The 19,003-nt window shown below is 43.2% G+C and overlaps 1 protein-coding gene across 1 annotated transcript in view; it reads right to left on the bottom strand.

The window, feature by feature from the left end:
• gabbr1b (gamma-aminobutyric acid (GABA) B receptor, 1b) overlaps window positions 1-19,003 on the bottom strand; it is a 249,965-nt gene that overhangs the window by 227,914 nt on the left and 3,048 nt on the right. Inside the window, exons 3-4 of the mRNA XM_033975440.2 lie at window positions 4,041-4,226; window positions 3,934-3,951 (exon numbers count right to left, since the gene is read on the bottom strand). Of these exons, the coding sequence (XP_033831331.1) occupies window positions 3,934-3,951; window positions 4,041-4,226 (204 nt within the window). The remainder of the gene's footprint in view (window positions 1-3,933; window positions 3,952-4,040; window positions 4,227-19,003) is intronic.

Genomic DNA, 19,003 nt, shown 5'->3' with positions numbered 1-19,003 from the left:
AGACAAATAATAAAGGGTTACTCAAGCATGTGTGGATGAAACAAAACACATGTTTCTGAGCACTATTACTGCGCTTAAAGCTCAGAAGAGTCAATTTTGTGTAATATCAGACCTTTAAATTGGACTAGGCCTGTTATCCTGTTTTCCTGGCATGCATGCAAAGGTACTGACTGCTGCAGCTCCCACCTCCCATTACCCCGTCAGTCTGATGAGGTTTTTAATTACTGCACCGCGCTGTGTTAAACTTGTCCTCAGTGCATCATCCAGTGGTTTTTTCCCATGGAGCTGCTGCCTCTGCTCTGAGCACGTCTTCATAGTGCATTAGTGTGCTGATCACAGCTGCTAAATGCTGGGCTCAGGCAGACAGGTGCTGCACAAATGCTCTCATGTTCCTCTGAAAAACACTCTCATTACCACTAACAAACAGCTGACAAAAAACGTGTGGTTTCAGTGTTTAAAGAAAAGGACAAAGGAGAGAAACAATCCATGAACTCATAAGCAGTTTAAAACTGAGGTCCCTGATTTACACATCACGGAAGGAGGAAGTAGGTTTTTTAATCTGTCTAACTTGTTCCTAATGCTGACAAAACCTTTAACACATTGTTAATATCCACATGAATTCATATTCGGCTTTAGACTTTTTCAGACAAGTAGACAAGCCAAAGTGAAGCTGGGATGGACGAATCAAGCACAGTCAATCAAAGAGTGCTGCTTTTGGTGACTTTTAAGTTGACAAAAAAAAAAGTTATTTTTAAAAATAATAGTAATGCATTGGATTTATTAGGGATGTAACAATAACCAAAATATTGTGATAGTATATCATCTAAAATTCTCATTTTGAGTCCTCACGATATATCGATTTATACAATTCTTTGGTAAAATGTTTTGTTTTGTTTCAGTCACAGCTAAAAACCAGAGGGAACCATATAAAGCCTGACCCTTTGTTCCATTTGAGTGCAAACAGTATGAAGAAATAACTGTTATAAAGAACTTTTCTGTCTTAATTCTTTGGAATATGACTGTAATATAGCACCAAAGGCTTGTAAAAGCTTTTCAGGAGGAAAAAGCTTTCCTCAATTCTGTTAGCATCTCCACAATCTCACAATAAATATCATACCATGAAATAAATATCATAACAGTATCGTACTGTGAGATTTGCATATCATTATATCCCTAGGATTTATATAGAGCCTTTCGAGACACTCAGTGTACTGTACAGTGCATTACTCAGTCACACTCAGTGGTGGTAAGCTGCAATTGCAGCCACAGCTGCCCTGAGGCAGACAGCGTGGGGTTAAGTGTTTCTGTGCTTGAAAATGTCAAATAATAATAATAAATATCTCTTTGGTGGTTTAAGGGCATACTTTTACATAATATCGCTTGGATTAAATGCATACTGCCTCTGTTGGCTACAAAAGGGAATGGAGAATGCTGAAAGGGTGAATTCAATATGGCAATAACAAGTAGACAGCACATACGTGGGACAGACACAAGAGCAAATGACAGGTGGAGAATCATTTTGACAGTATAAAGCCTCATATGTGTGCAATATGTATGTAGTTAAAAAATGCACACAGGATGTCCTAGACAAACAATACACTACTCTAGGTATATCATTATTAGCAATAGCATTATTCATTATTGTCGACTTTAGCCTTTGTATTTACTTATGGAACTATTTTAATATAAAACTGTACTTTGAATCAAGTTATAAGAAAAAACTTGTAGCTGTATAAATTTTACAAAAAAATTAAGAAGTCACTGAAAGTTTCTGAAAAAACAAATGAGCTTTATGAATTGTAACATGCAGACAGGAGAAGAAGACATTTTAAGCTCTGGAGGAGGAGACCGCCACTTATGCAGGATTATTCAACTCTACAACTCCGGGTATATGAGACAGAAAAAAGGGCTCATAACGGAAGAAAGGCAGTTATTTTAAAATGATTGGAAATTAACAGGAACAAAATAATCTAGGAAAAAAAAACACTATCTATACTGTCTCAGTGCTATGGTATGTACTGTGAATCAAAATGTCTCTTGAAGTCCTTGTAGGATTCCTCTCCCTACACAGATACATCCTATATATTTGTGGCTGTCCTGTCTCTATCTAGGGATGCTCTGTCTTCCACACCTCCTCCTCCCTATCTGTCCATGTCCATTGTGTTTGTCCTCTCCTCTCTGTATCTCTGCTCCTGTCCCCTCCTCTTATCTGCCTGTGTACCTGTATGTGTGTGTGTGAGATGTACCATTCATTATTACAGGAGCCAGGGCCCACACATCTGACACCGTCCACCATTTCTACAAGATTCAGTCTCCACTGTGGCCCCTCATATGTCTTAATGTTCTCAAGCAGGGCCCTGGTACTGATGGCAGTGACACAGTGCCCTCCAGTGGGATAAGGGAGTACTACAACCACCTCAGAAGGAAAGCAAAACAAAATATGGATGAACGTAGCTGATGTGAATTATCAAGATTGCTTAAAGTTTTAATTCATTATTAATAGAAAAAAATTGAAAACAATTTATATTCACCACCACCAGCTGAATACATAAATATAAAATCTAAAGGTGACAGCTTGTGAGCAGTCAATTCTGTATTTAACAGGTAGTGGAGTTGGGCTACGATTATTTTTTATTTTTGCAAGACAGACATAGAGAGGGGCAAGGGAAGAGCCATTGTTTGGGGAGACAGGGAGATAAAGCTGGGTGTCGTCAGCATAGAGGTGGCACTTAATCTGGAGTTTTTCTAGAATTAAACCCAGGGGGAGCAGGTATAAAGAAAATAAAAGAGGCAGTAGCCCTAACCCTTGGGGCAGGCCGAAGGTAACAGGAGCAGAGGTGGACACTCTCTCACCTACTTTGACCGTCAAATATGAGGTGAAGCAAGAAAAAATCCCCACACCTTAGTGACAAATATAATATACTTGCTATGTTGTTTGTGGTTAATACACATACATACATACACAGACACACACAAGCGCACACACACAAGCGCACACGCACACACACACAAGTCAATGTGGTCAATACAGACCCACATGAAGTTTGTAACTGGGTACATGCTTAGATTTTTTGCTTGCATTATCAGAGTAATAATATGGAAAAACAGCAGAATATTTGTTCTTACGAGTACTCAAGACTGTTCATAGGATTTATTCTTCCAGAAGAACATTTTCAGTAAAAAAAAAGGTTTGTGAATGCCAGAAACATCTTCATGCCCATTGATCGGGCAGAGTCCTAGTACTGAGAGCAGCAACACAGTGCTCTCCAGAGGGACAAGGGAGTACTACAACCACCTCAGAATGAAAGGAATAAAACATATGGCTGGTGGGGAAGTGAATTATCAAGATTGTTTAAAGTTTGAAACTATTATCAATAGAAGAAAAGATAAAAAACTTTCTGAAGACTAGCAGAGTTAACAGATTATATCCACCAGCCATCTGTGAAATATATTTTCTTTTTTGAATCTTTTGGACTATTGCACATCTTAAAGCTATTACTGCAATATCATAATACAAAAATGTTACTACATATATATATATATATATACATATACATATATATATATATATATATATATATATATATACACATATACATATATACATATATACATACATACATAGATATATATATACACATGTGTTTTTTGTGAATACAGTTTCACAGCAGAACGTAAATGTGCTGATGGTTCATGGGCTTAAAAACTAATCTATGACACAACTAAACAGTCAATATGCAAACTGGAGCACTGTTTAGTGCTCAGAGAAGATGACTTTAGATTAATGGGTTGGACAGCTCCAGGTATGTTTTTGATGAGGGTACAACAATATAGGATGATTTAAAATCAATTTTGTATACTTTTTTTTTATGTATTATTGGTATACATAAGACATAATAACTTGTAGTAATAAAGACATAATTACAGACTTACCTCTGTAGTGACGATCATCTACAAAAATGGACAAGAGAAATAATTTAGCAAAGTAAATGAGCTGATTAAAGATGATGAGTAGTGTTAGAGTGATCAGAGGGTCTTACAGTGGCACACAGGCTTAGGGCTGTCCCACTTGCCCATCTTGTTGCACTGTGTGGAGTTACGTCCCACGAGGATGAAGCCCGGCAGGCAGCTGTATTGCAGTGTGGCGCCCTCCACTGGTGGACCCGGGGGCCACGACATCACCCGACCATTCTCCAGAGAGGTCCACATGCGGGGACACAGCAGCACTAGGGACAGGAGAGGATCATAAGATACAATCTACAAATCTATTCAGTTTTTGTGTGTTTGTGTGCTTCGACTGGGCCACATCATATTGTATAATAAACTTTTCTATAGCCTACAAAAATATTAAGTGGACAGAAATTCTAGTAACAATTTAATAATTTATACTAAAGGGGCAAATATTGTGCTGTTATCTGATCTTTGTTATAGACATGGTGCTGCTGCTGGGCTGCTGGAAAAACAGCTCCACAATCCAACCAATACCTAATTAACAGGTCAGCATCCATTACATCTAAAGGACTGGACAATGTTTTGAAGATATAAGAACATATAATGTGCAAATATTTCGAACTTGCTGTGACATATTTTGGGACTTAACCAGTGGATCAACTACCAGAGAGCAGGCCTCAAACCAAGCCTGCCTCCAAAACAAATATTCAAATTAATAATGTCCAACAACAAACTGGCAGAGGATGTTGAAGACAAAGAAATCTTTGGATTTTATGTCCCAGGAAATAACCAAAGTGGCAAAACAACAAACAACCTTGAAGGAAATAACAGATGAAATTAAACAATTGAAGGCACCGATAAAAGAAAAGGACAAAAAAATCGAACATTTAGAACGACGAATAGAGGATTTGGAACAATATTCAAGAATGGAGGATCTCCTGATTTCAGGTCTTGAAATCCAGCGCTCCAAAGGACAAAGGACAAGGTCACCTGCTAACTCCTATCCAAAGTCCTGGTTTGTCTCCTCTTGAACACCAAGTCTTCAAGTTCTTCGAAAGTAAGGATATCCCAATAGACTGTAAGAACACTGGGGCATGTCACACACTCCCCCAGAGAAACGATAAAAAGCCTAATATTATCATTCACTTTGCCAATCAAAAGAACAAAATGGAGGTGCTGAGGAATGCCAGAAAATTGGAAGGTTCAGGTGTTTATGTGAATAAAGACCTTACCAACAGAAATGCTGAAATGGTAAGACAAGCAAGAATGTTAAAGAAAGAAAAGAAGATTCAAGACACCTGGACAAGAAACTGCAAAATTATGATCAAACTAAATGGAGCTCCCGAACAGGCCCGGGGGATTGTCATAAGGATCAAAGAGCTCGAACAATACAAATGATATAACTTAGAAATCGACAAATTAAAATGAGAGGAAGATGGTACAATGACAAGGATTTGGATTATTATGCATCCAGATGGACTTAATCCAACTACATCAAGTAAGAATGGATACAGATTATTCGAACTACGACACAGAGGACCAATTTGAGTCTCAAATAAGTACAAAAGATTCATTATCTGTCATACATTTCAACTGTAGAAGCCTAAAAAAATCTACACTTGAAACAAACAAAAAAACAATTATCTGCTTATCTTTCAGGGGCATAGCTATTATAGAATCAGTGTTCCCAGTTTCACATTGAAGGATATAACATGTTCTCCATAAGTAGAACTTCTCAAAAAGGTGGTGGTGTAGCTTTATATGTTGATAAAAATTTGAAAAGTAAGATAGTAAAAGAAGGCCCCTCCCCGAACCACCACCTTAACGTGGTGGAGGGGTTTGAGCACCCGAATGATCCTGGGAGCTATGTTGTCGGGGGCTTCATGCCCCTGGTAGGGTCACCCATGGCAAACAGGTCCTGGGAGATGGGTCTGACTAAGAGCTGTTCAGAAGCCCTAGATGAAGAGACAAAGAACAAGGCCAGTTACGTCGCCCAGACTGGCGTTACCGGGGCCCCACCCTGGAGCCAGGCCTGGGGTGGGTGCTCGGTAGCGATCGCCTGGTGGCCGGGCCTTTCCCCACGGGGCCCGGTCGGGCCCAGCCAGAAGGAACGACGTGGGGCCGTCCTCCCGTGGACCCACCACCTGCGGGAGGAGCCATGTGGGGCGGGTGCAGAGAGATCCGGGCGGCAGTCGAAGGCGGGGACCTCGACGACCGGATCTCTGGACATGGAGACTAGCTCTGGGGACATGGAATGTCACCTCGCTGGGGGGGAAGGAGCCTGAGCTTGTGCGGGAGGTTGAGCGTTACCGGCTAGATATAGTCGGCCTCACCTCCACGCACAGCTTGGGCTCTGGAACCCAACTTCTTGAGAGGGGTTGGACTCTCCATTTCTCTGGTGTTACCCGCGGGGAGCGGCGGCGAGCTGGTGTGGGCTTGCTCATTGCCCCACAGCTCAGCCGCTGCGTGTTGGGGTTCACTCCGGTGAACGAGAGGGTCGCCTTCGGGTCGGGGACAGGTCTCTCACTGTTGTGTCGGCCTACGGGCCAAGCAGCAGTGCAGAGTACCCGGCCTTCTTGGAGTCCCTGGGAGGGGTACTAGACAGTGCACCAACCGGGGACTCCACTGTTCTCCTGGGGGACTTCAACGCCCATGTGGGTAACGACAGTGACACTTGGAGGGGCGTGATTGGGAGGAACGGCCTCCCCGATCTGAACCCGAGCGGTGTTTTGTTATTGGACTTCTGTGCTAGTCACAGTTTGTCCATAACAAACACCATGTTCGAGCACAAGGGTGTCCATCAGTGCACATGGCACCAGGACACTCTAGGTCGGAGGTCGATGATCGACTTTGTTGTCGTGTCATCTGACCTCCGACCGTGTGTCTTGGACACTCGGGTGAAGAGAGGGGCTGAGCTGTCAACTGATCACCACCTGGTGGTGAGTTGGATCCGCTGGCGGAGGAGGAAACCGGACAGACCTGGCAGGCCGAAGCGCATTGTGAGGGTCTGCTGAGAACGTCTGACGGAGCCCTCTGTCAGGGGGGTCTTCAACTCCCACCTCCGGGAGAGCTTCTCCTTGATCCCGGGGGAGGTTGGAGACATGGACTCCGAGTGGGCCATGTTCTCCACCTCTATTGTCGATGCGGCTGCTCGTAGCTGTGGTCGTAACGTCTGTGGTGCTTGTCGCGGCGGCAATCCCCGAACTCGGTGGTGGACACCGGAAGTAAGGGATGCCATCAAGCTGAAGAAGGAGTCCTATCGAGCCTTGTTGGCTCGTGGGACTTCTGAGGCAGCTGATGAGTGCCGGCGGGCCAAGCGTGCCGCGGCTCGGGCAGTCACAGAGGCAAAAACTCAGGGTTGGGAGGAGTTCGGGGAGGCCATGGAGGAGGCCTATCGGACGGCCTCAAAGAGATTCTGGCAAACCGTCCGACGCCTCAGGAGGGGGAAGCAGTGCTTCACCAACACTGTTTACAGTGCGGGTGGATAGCTGCTGACCTCGACTGGGGATGTTGTCGGGCGGTGGAAGGAATACTTTGAGTATCTCCTCAATCCCACTGTCACGTCTTCCGAGGAGGAAGCAGAAACTGGGGACCCAGAGGCGGACTCGTCCATCACCCTGGCTGAAGTCACTGAGGTGGTTGGCAAGCTCCTCGGTGGCAAGGCTCCGGGGGTGGACGAGATCCGTCCTGAGTACCTCAAGTCTCTGGATGTTGTGGGGCTGTCTTGGCTGACACGTCTCTGCAACATCGCGTGGCAGTCGGGGACAGTACCTGTGGAATGGCAGACCGGAGTGGTGGTCCCTCTGTATAAGAAGGGGGACCGGAGGGTGTGTTCCAATTACAGGGGAATCACACTCCTCAGCCTTCCCGGTAAGGTCTATTCCAGGGTACTGGAGAGGAGAATCCAACCGATAGTCGAACCTCGGATTCAGGAGGAGCAGTGTGGTTTTCGTCCTGGTCGTGGAACACTGGACCAGCTCTATACTCTCCATCGGGTCCTCGAGGGCTCATGGGAGTATGCCCAACCAGTCCACATGTGTTTTGTGGATCTGGAGAAGGCATTCGACCGTGTCCCACGTGGTGTCCTATGGGGGGTGCTCTGGGAGTATGGGGTCCGGGTCACCGGTTCTGTTCATTATATTTATGGACAGAATTTCTAGGCACAGCCAGGGGCCGGAGGGGGTCTGGTTTGGGAACCACAGGATTTCATCTCTGCTGTTTGCAGATGATGTTGTCCTGATGGCTTCTTCGAGCCAGGACCTGCAACAGGCACTGGGGCGGTTTGCAGCCGAGTGTGAAGCGGCTGGGATGAGAATCAGCTCCTCCAAATCCGAGGCCATGGTTCTCGACCGGAAAAAGGTGGTTTGCTCTCTCCGGGTGGGTGGTGAGTCTCTGCCCCAAGTGGAGGAGTTCAAGTATCTGGGGGTCTTGTTCACGAGTGAGGGAAGGATGGAGCGGGAGATTGACAGGCGGATCGGTGCAGCGTCTGCAGTGATGCGGTCGTTGTATCAGTCCGTTGTAGTGAAGAAGGAGCTGAGCCGGAAGGCGAAGCTCTCGATTTACAAGTCAATCTACGTTCCTACCCTCACCTATGGTCATGAGCTCTGGGTAATGACCGAAAGGACAAGGTCGCGGATACAAGCGGCCGAAATGGGTTTCCTCTGCAGAGTGGCTGGGCGGACCCTTAGGGATAGGGTGAGGAGCTCAGTCACACGGGAGGAGCTCGGAGTAGAGCCGCTGCTCCTACACGTTGAGAGGAGCCAGCTGAGGTGGCTTGGGCATCTGCTCAGGATGCCTCCTGGACGCTTCCCTAAGGAGGTGTTCTGGCCATGTCCCACCGGGAGGAGGCCCCGGGGAAGACCCAGGACACGCTGGAGGGACTATGTCTCTCGGCTGGCCTGGGAACACCTTGGGATCCCACCAGAGGAGCTGGAGGACGTGTCTGGGGTGAGGGAAGTTTGGGAGTCCCTGCTTAGACTGCTGCCCCCATGACCCGGCCCCGGATAAGCGGAAGAAAATGGATGGATGGACTATTTATGTATAAAATTAAGAATAACCAATTACCATTTCACATTCAAGATCTGTTTAAAAATCGATCGTGCTTATAATCTTCGAGGGCATGAGGTATTTAAAAACCAAGGGTTAGAACAAATATAAAACAGCACTGTATTTCAGCTACTGGAGTAAATGTGTGGAATAGGTTACATGAAGATATCAAATATTGTACAACTTTGAGCCGTTTCAAAAGTTTGTATTAAAAGAAAATTATGAATTCATACAGTGATACTAAATACTGAATTCTTTTTTCCTTTTCTTTACTGTGTACATGGTGAATGCAGCAGCCGTCTGTTCCCTGTTTTACCTCCTGTCCTGCTCCTTCCCTCCCTCACCTGCTGGAGCTGGGCTGAGCTCCTGGCTCCTCCTGCGCGCACCTGCAACTCATCAGCGCAATTACCTCCACCTGCTGCGGAGCATAAGAGGAGCTGGGACCAGACACTCGGCGCGAGATCGTCGTTGTGCCGTCGTTCCTTCGTTCCTGCATTCCTGCGTATGTATCATCCTGTTTGTGGCCAGAGTGTCCGCATGTCTACATTCCTGCTCCCGCTCGTTCCTGCTCCTGCCTCCGCACCCCAGCTCCGGTACAGTCCACCCTTTGTCTTCACCTCCTTGTCTCGTCCCGGACTCTGGCTCACACCCCGCTCCCAATTCCTTGCTGTGTTAATGAACTTTTGTTAATTATTTCACAATCTGTAAAATAAACACCGTAAATCTGCCCCGAGTCTGCACTCTTTGGTCCGCTACACCCACCGTTACGACAATTTAGTATAAATGGGGTAGGTGCCATAAGCTTAGGCTTCTGCCTATTCCTTTTTCAGACTTTTGTGTATTTTGATTTGCTTCCTTGACTTAAGACAGAAATATCTGGGGGGGGAAAAAAGTTGGTTCCTCATCAAAAATATACCCAGAGTTGCGTTTTGTTTTATTTACACATTCACAGATAACACTTCACTGTGTGATGTCATGTGGTTATACAGTGTATGTTTAAACTAATGTAGTAATATAGAAACCTTAAAAGATGGACCTAAAGAAATAAAACAACATGTTTTGTTTATTCAAACTAAACTAATAACCTTGAGAAAATTAAGTCAGAAAAATAAACTGCTGCACCCATATTTCCCTACATCAAAACCCATACAGTTTGTCTAAATGTTGCTTTTGTGATATATTAAATTTCATGTCAGTTATATCGCATATTATATTGTTATCTCAAATATTATAATTTATTTTGTCATATCATTTTGAAGCCTTCTCATCCCGTCTGTATGTGCCCCTGCTCTGATCTCTAACATGAAGGAAAATCCTGTTCATCAATGCAGATTCACATAAAATGTGTGTAATGACATATTCTCAGTATTCAGTATTCTCTCCAAATGATGCAGTTGACTGTTTATTCTCCTTAAGTTTCAATTTCATTTTACGGTTGCCATTTTCTGTAAATGAAAAAGTGGAGATTGCCTCACCAGAAAAACCTGAAAGATAGGCTGAGTTTCAATTAAGTTTTTAAAGCATTTCATGCCACTGGAATTACTCTTGCATGATACAAACTTCTGGATAGGTCATTTTAGTACATTTTGTCAAATAAAATAACAATTTAAGAGTAAATATATCAAATAAAAAATAAGACAAAAATATTATGACATTGTGATATTAAGACAAAATATTATGTTTAAAATGGAGTGTGTGCCAGCCAGTAAGCCACAAGAGCAGCCAAATGGGACTACGGAAACTACTGAACTCCCCAAACGAGTTCTTCCATGAGAACCACACCCTCCCAGCAGCAATAAAAGCATCCACACGCAATGACTCAGCACCATTCTCTGGCACAGAGGAGAGATGGCCCAACAAGGATCACTGACAGATCTGGAGGAACTGTCCTGTTTCATCTGCTCAGGATTACTGAAGGAGCCAGTGGACATTCTCTGTGGACACAGCTTTTGCATGAGCTGCATGAGCAAACACTGGGACCAAGAGTCAAGAGAAGAAAAACTTTATAGCTGTCCAACATGCAAATCTAAATTCTCCAAACCAAGGCTGGTGAAGAACATCACTCTGGCAAGTTTAGTGGAACAGCATAAAAAGATTGCTGTAGTACACCAGGTTGACACAGAAGTCCAAGGTGTAGCTTGTGACATGTGCACTGAGAGGAAACGACGTGCTTCCAAATCCTGTCTGCAGTGTCTGGTGTCTTATTGTGAAGAGCACCTGCAGCCTCATTATGGTGTACCTGCACTCAAGAGGCACAAGCTCATGGAGCCCATTGAGAATCTCCAAGAAAATATATGCTCTCAGCACAATCAAGTGGAAAGTGTATTTTGCCAGACGTGCCAGAAGTGCATTTGTAACCTCTGCCAACTGGACGAACACACAGGCCATAACACTGTACCGGCAGATATAACAAAGAGGCAGACAGAGCTGCAGACAAAGCAACACACAGCCCAGCAGAGAGTTCGGGCACTCGAGAAAAACATAGACCTGCTCAACCAGGAACTACGGGCCATCAATCAATCAGCTGATAAAGTAGTGAGTGAGACTGAAAATAAACTTCGAAAGCTCATTGAACAAAAGAGTAGGAATTTGACTGAGAAGATAAAAAAACAACAACAATTAGAGGTCAGTCGAGTCCAGGGTCTGCTAAAGAAGCTGCAAGAGGAGCTTGCTGTGGAGAGAGAGAGAAACGCTGAACTGAAGGAAGTCGCAACCATTAAAAGTTACACAGAGTTTCTCCAGAGGTGTTCATCTGTTTCAGCAAAATGGACACACCATAACCCACCTAACATCCCTGTAATTCCAGATCGTCCAAGTCCTCTAATGTACTTTGAGCAGGTGTCAATGGCTGTGTCAGAGCTGAATCGCACTTGTATTAAGGATTTTAAAAAGCTGGTACAAGCAGTAACTGAAGTAGATGTTCTCCTACCCCCAAATCCTCAATCCAATGAGGAGTTTTTACATTACTCCTTTCAGCTGACTTTGAATCCAAACACTGCCAATAAAACCCTTGTATTGTCTGAAAAAAACACTAAAGTGAGTAGCATGAAAGAGGAGCAGCATTATCCTCCACATCCAGACAGGTTTATGGACAAAGCACAAGTGTTGAGCATGAACCCACTTCCCCCTCGCTGTTACTGGGAGGTGGAGTGGACAGGACTCTCTTTCTATGTTGGAGTGGCCTATAAAGACATTAAAAGAGAAGGACCTAAGAGTGCATTTGGAAGCAATGACAATTGTTGGGTGCTTGAGTGCCAGAATAAGAGAAATTATGTCTTCAAACACAATGGGAAATGCAAGTATCTGTTGCCCTGTGAAACCAACAGAGTGGGAGTGTTCTTGGATCACAAAGCAGGCATTCTGCGTTTTTACCAAGTCTCTGAGACCAATAAACTCATCCACAAAGTCAAGACCAGATTCACTCAGCCACTCTACGCTGGGGTTGGGCTTTACTTCTTTAGTGTGACAGCAAAGATGTGTTTCAAAGAAGTGAGGGGTAGCTGAAAACTACTATTATAACAATTTGTATAGCATGTTTACAAAGACTTTACTTGTTGCCCCTGAACTACTGTCTAACTCTCTTAATTTAAATGTTGACTTGTATTCTGCCTAACCTACTGTGTATTTATATTTTGATTCTCAACTGTGTTTGTTGTACTTTAAATAAAGAAATGTCTTTAATTAACTTGGGTTAAAGTATATAGATACCATACACATTATTATTAAGAATGAATTATAATTATATTTAATCAAACTGTAATTGTTTCATTATTGTTATTATGTAATTAAGAAGGAATGCAGGCAGCTACGGCATCTGGATTTTCCACTGCAAGTTTGACGTAGTCTGCCAGTGTCCTGCTCAGGATGCCTCCTACAGGGCCTGTACCTGTTTTGACCTCACTTGGACAGTGTAATGCAGTTTTTCCAACATGGTTCTAATCAACCTCCTCCCACTTGTGCCCTGGTTCAGATGCATTTTTTTTTCTCATTTTGCTGTTTTTACAATGCGTAATACATATGCATGGCAGAAAATTAGATGCAGGTCCTTTAAAACATACCTCTACAAATGAAAAAGCCTCTAACAGACAAAAGTACTATTGGGTGAGGTTCTGGATGAAGTTCACAATCTAAAGTAAGACGATTGTGTCTAATGCTAACACCAATCTAAAACCTGTACAGTGAATGAGATTAGGCTTACCTTCAGCCCTTTTAAAGTTTTCTACAATTCTATTAAAAAGTTGCTACTACATCAAAAAAAAGTTCAAGGACTTGTGTTTTGTTTCGGTTCATGTATGTTTAAGGTGGCACCAATTAGCCACAGGTGCACTAACTCATTTGACAGTCCCAACAGTTGTAAAGACTGACAGAGCGGTGTCATAGGCAGTAGTCTTGGAACAGGTCCTGGGTCGCAGGGTCAGAGGCTGGGGTGTTCGCACTGCACATGGAGAGCTGGGTCGGAGACAGAGGTGCAGAGTGGCTCCAAGGAGTGGGATCACGGTGGATACACGGACGAATAAACTGGAATATGACATGAAAGACAACCCGTGGAAATACTGTGAGATGACAAGACGATCTGGCACATAGTGTCGGGTCCTCAGTCCTTTTACCCTCGTAAGTGGAGCCTGATTGCTTGATCATAAGCAGGTGTGCGGAGGTGGTGCCAGAGTCTCTGCCCAGCTCCAGGCACAGACACAGAAGGAAGGGGGAAGACAGCACAGAACACACACACAAAAACCCAAATCTTGACAAGAACATATTCAGATGTAGGCCTGCTTGGACATAAACATAGCCACGTATTGTACATCATACTTTTATAGCCTTAGCGTTTTACTCTTGTGCGTAGTGTGTTGTATTTTATTATTTTTACACCTTTTGCATCTTAACTATTCGCTTAATCTTAAAATGTTTAGATTCAAGCCTATTTTAGCAGTTATTTTTCTTTAATTGTCCTGCTCCGCTTGTACTCTTGTGCATTTCAACACAGGGCTTTCTCCATTGTGGGACAAATACTGGTCTTATCTTACTGCATGTCAGATGCCTGAGACATTTCCCTCTGAACACTCTGCTCAACTAAGGGTCATTCAATATTGATAACATACAGTCAAAATACACTGCCTGGCCAAAAAAAAGTCGCCACCAAAAAAAAAAAAGGTCACACACCCTAATATTTCCTTGTTCTGTCTTTAGCTTTGATTACGGCACTTATTCGCTGTCGCATTGTTTCGATTTCGCTTCTGCACTGTCACAAGATTTATTTCCATCCAGTGTTGCATTAATTTTTCACCAAGATCTTGCATTGATGATGGTCGAGTCTGACCGCTGCACAAAGCCTTCTCCTGCACATCCAAAAGATTCTCAATGGGATTAAGGTCTGGACTCTGTGGTGGACAATCCATGTGTGAAAATGATGGCTCATGCTCCTGAACCACTCTTTCAAAATTTGAGCCCCATGAATCCTGGTATTGTCATCTTGGAATATGCCTGTGCCATCAGGGAAGAGAAAATACATTGATGGAATAACCTGGTGATTCAGTATATTCAGGTGTCAGCTGACCTCATTCTTTGAGCACAGACTGTTGATGAACCTAGACCTGACCAACTGCAGCAACCCCAACCTATTTGCTTTGTTAAAACCAGGTGGTGACTTTTTTTTGGCCAGGCAGTGTATCTTGGTAATGAGCTAAAATATATATGATTTAAGCCTTTGTTTGGCTACAGTTCTGTCCATATTCTCATGTTCTTTGGGCACTTCTCATTTTAATTTTTTTCATTTATGTTTATTTACAAATTTAAATCATTAAAATGGGTGCAGGCGTGGGTGTAAATGTTTATCACCAGATTTTTTAATTGCATTAAATTGCATTATCAAACAATTTATTAACTAACTTCTGAATGAATCTGAATGAATTTGCCAGTCTCATACCCAAAAAACTAAGCAGTCCTCCTGGTCACTCCTCTCATTAGCTCATTAGTCTGCTGATCTGCCTGGTCAGAGTCAGAGCTAGTAGGATGGGCCTGTCTGTTTTCAAAACCACACCTTACATGCTCTTGAAAATACCCATACCCAAAGACTTTGTGTCAGTCAGTGACATGTAGAGACAAGACGTGTGGATGGATCCAGACAAATGTTCCTGTTCAATATGTTCAGAACCACTGAAGGAGCCAGTGACCATTCCTTGTGGACACAGCTACTGCCTCAGCTGTATTAAGCAACACTGGGACTATGAGACTATGAGAACTAAACAGACGTCTGTAAGCTGTCCAACATGTCGGGATACATTCGCTCGCAGACCTACCCTGAAGAGGACCACTATGCTGGCAGATTTAGTGGAAGAGCTAAAGAAGACTCAGGATGAGGCCAGTGGCATGTGCACTATAACAAAACGAAGAGCTTCCAGACCTCTTGAAGAACCTTTCTGTGATGAATTGCCAAAGAAGCACAAGCTCACAGACTCATCTCAGAGCCAAAAGGATAACGTGTGTTTTCAGCACAATGAGGAAAAGAAGATATTCTGCCGGACAGAGCAGCAGTGCATCTGTTACCTCTGCCTCGTGGATAAACATAATGGCCATGACATAGTGTCAGCAGAGGAAGAGATGACACAGAGGAGAAAGCAGATGGAGGCTGAGCAACAGAAAACACTCTATGGTATTCAGGGGATCAAGAAGGACATAGTTCTGCTCCAACAAAAGCTACAAGACACGAACAGGTCGGCTAATCAACTTGTGATTAAAAATGAGAAAATGACTTCTGAAATGATTACAATCATTAATCGCAGTAGTACAGATTTGATAAACAAAATAAGACAAGAACAAAGCTCTGTAAACCATAAGATCCAGAAATTATTAAAGATGAAAGAGAGGGAGAAAGATCTCCTGAAGAAGAGGCTAGAAAGCACTAATCTGGAGAAGCTCTTGCATTCTTTCAGCTACACACAGTTTCTGGAGAAATGTCCCATCCCTCCTCAATGTGGTGAGTTGTCTGGCGGAATCAGTCTACCAAGTTTACGTGACTTTCCAAATGTAACAAAAGTTCTGTCACAAGAAATACATATGCTTAAAGACACGTGCACTAAAGTATTCACACGTTTGACCAAAATAATGAGTCCTGTGACTTCCCTTTCAACACACACTTCCTCTAACTCTTTTGGGGAGGATCCCGAGTCATTCTCAGGACAGACGAGAGGCATAGGTCCGTTGGTGTGTCCTTCCTGGACGCCTCCTCCTGATGGGACATGCCCAGAACACCTTCCCAGGGAGGTGTCCCTTAGAGAGAGGGTGAAGAGTTCAGTCACACAGGATGAACTGGAGAGGAGCCAGTCGAGGCGGCTTGGGCATATGCTCCCGATGTTTCCTGGACACCTCCCTAGAAGGCATCCAGAAACAAACGCTGAATTCTCAAAATATTCAGTTCAACTTGTGTTAGATCCAAACACAGCCAATGAGCACTTGACACTGTCTGAAAGCAGGACAAAAGTCACTTCAGTAAAAAAGGCACAGTCATACTCACATTATCTGGACCGATTCCAGGACAAAGCTCAAGTTCTCACCACTGATCCTCTTCCTGATTGCTGCTACTGGGAGGTGCAATGGAGTGGACTAGGGGTCTCTGTTGGTGTGGCGTACAATGATATCAAGAGAGCAACACTCAACAGTAGCTTTGGGAATAATGACAAGTCTTGGGTGCTTGACTGTTCCACCATAGAGGGCTATGTCTACAGACACAAAGGAGGGAGAAGAGCCCTGTCGCCCTGTGAGTCCTGCAGAGTGGGATTGTTCCTGGATCACAAAGCAGGCATTCTGTGTTTTTACCAAGTCTCTGAGACCAATAAACTTATCCACAAAGTCCAGACCAGATTCCATCAGCCGCTCTATGCTGGACTGGGGCTTCATTACTATGGGGCAACAGCAAAAATGTGTGTCAAAGAGAGCAGCATGAAGCTAGAGACACCAGACAAAGCTAAATGTATTTAGCTAGCAAGGCCCTATAAGACACCTTATTTATCATTCCAGGCACTTAACTGGGAGTATAAACTGAAAGATAGCATGTGTAACATAGCCGCTATTCTCAAAGTCAAAATGCTTAACAATGAATCCACATCCAGTCACAGTCTGCTGTGTCCACGTAAAGCTGCAGCCGAACAGACAATATGGACCAAACGCCTCCAAAATCATGCTCGGTCCCAGTAAAAGTGTAATTGCCAAATAAATGTGGTGTAGTAAATATATCCAGTGTGGAGCGTGTGTGCGTAAATATGCAGCCAAACGAATCAGCGTAAAGTTTGCTTGATGACTAACAAGATTGTGCAGCACTGTTTATTGATTTAGTTAAGATTTTTGATTCAGTAGATAAATCCTCTAGAAACCCTGGTAAAATAATTATAATAATAATAAATTATTATAATAATGAAATAATTGTTGTCATTTCCTATTCCACATGATAATTATAGGCCATTACCTATTGTAACCAGCCTATTGGAGGCTACCTCTTCTAAGTGCTATCACATGACAATCCTTGAGCATTCTGCTAATGAAACTACTGCACATCGCAGCAGGTTTGTCAAGTTGTAGTGTATTGTTTTATATCATGCTTTTGTATATTGAATAGGGCATATATAAAACTTCTTCCAGCATGTTTTTGATGAGGGAACATTATAACATGGTAAAAAAACCAAAAAAAAACAAACAGATTTTGCATAATACTCTCTTTAAGGAGGAGCCAAGCACCACAGTGAAATGATTGGACAAGAGAGAATGCAGATGCAGGCAAAAACAAGGCAACAAAAAACAGATATAAATTTCTCCCCGGGCCTACCTGATCTAGCTTTAGCCACATCTCCCAACGCCACAAACTTGGGATTACTTAATGTCTTTTTGTGAATTGCTGAGATCAGCCATATGATTAAGAGTACGATTCAAGAAAGAGTTAGAATATATTTATTAACAAAACATGAGTAATGTTTGGGTGACATCATTTGCTCATGAAGCAGAGCTCTGCCGCTGGACCCAGAGCCTCGCAGAGGAGGATGGAGACACAACTCGGTTGTTCTATTAAAAAGAAGTATTTATCCTATTTTATTTTCTGAAGCAGCTTGTATCTACATATTACAAATGTAACACAAGATAATTCAATCAACAAGCAAATATTGCTGTTCTAATGTACAAAGATGATGTGGTGAAAATACACAACAGGGATGTCATAGACACAGCCCAAGTTTTAATTCAGCCTGTAAACATTTTGATTTATATTTATTAAAGGGCTGGGCAGGTTAACACATTATTAAAGCTTTGTTCCTCTGTGAGCCGCTGTACTGCGCTCAGCACATGCACACAAACTCAGGGGCGGGTCCTCTCGTTCCTTCATATGAGACAAAGAGGCTTGCTGTACAGATAGCATGACAGAGACCAAGTTCTGTCTAAGTTTTTAAAGATACAGTATGTAATTTTTTGGAGGTGGAAAGTCACCTGCATGATTCCATATAAATGGAAAGTAAAAACTTGCATTAAAGGAGGCACTAATGTGGAGCTAACAATAAGAAAACAAACTTCTTGGAGGACATCTTGGACATGGACAGATGAGGAGCTCCAGATAAAGACACGTTACATGGGTCAGGCCTCACTGTGTAATAAACCATCAAAATGTCAAAGTGAAGCTGCTGTGGGCTCTGACAGTCCTGAGTCCTCTGTGTCCACACTAATGGGCACACATTTATTTCATTTGATCGCCTTCATATAGGTCAGGGGCATCAAACTCATTTTCACTGAGGGCCACATCAGCAAAATGTTCACCATCAAGGGCCAGATGTGACTGTGCGGCAGGATAAATGTCACTAAATGTAAACAAACGTCACGTAAAATAAATGTAACTACTTTTTAACTTTCTGTATTTATTGCTTATTCAAGTTGCAGATATTACATGTCTGTGTAACTGCATATCCCCTGATTAACTGACATTTTTAAAAGCGTGTATCGGACTCAGACTCAGCCATAATAGAGCGAGTTTCAC

The sequence above is a fragment of the Periophthalmus magnuspinnatus genome, chromosome 11 (assembly GCF_009829125.3).
Source record: "Periophthalmus magnuspinnatus isolate fPerMag1 chromosome 11, fPerMag1.2.pri, whole genome shotgun sequence".
Taxonomy (NCBI): Eukaryota; Metazoa; Chordata; class Actinopteri; order Gobiiformes; family Gobiidae; genus Periophthalmus; species Periophthalmus magnuspinnatus.
Note: the sequence above shows the minus strand (reverse complement) of the source record. Positions and strands in the feature narration are given on the sequence as shown.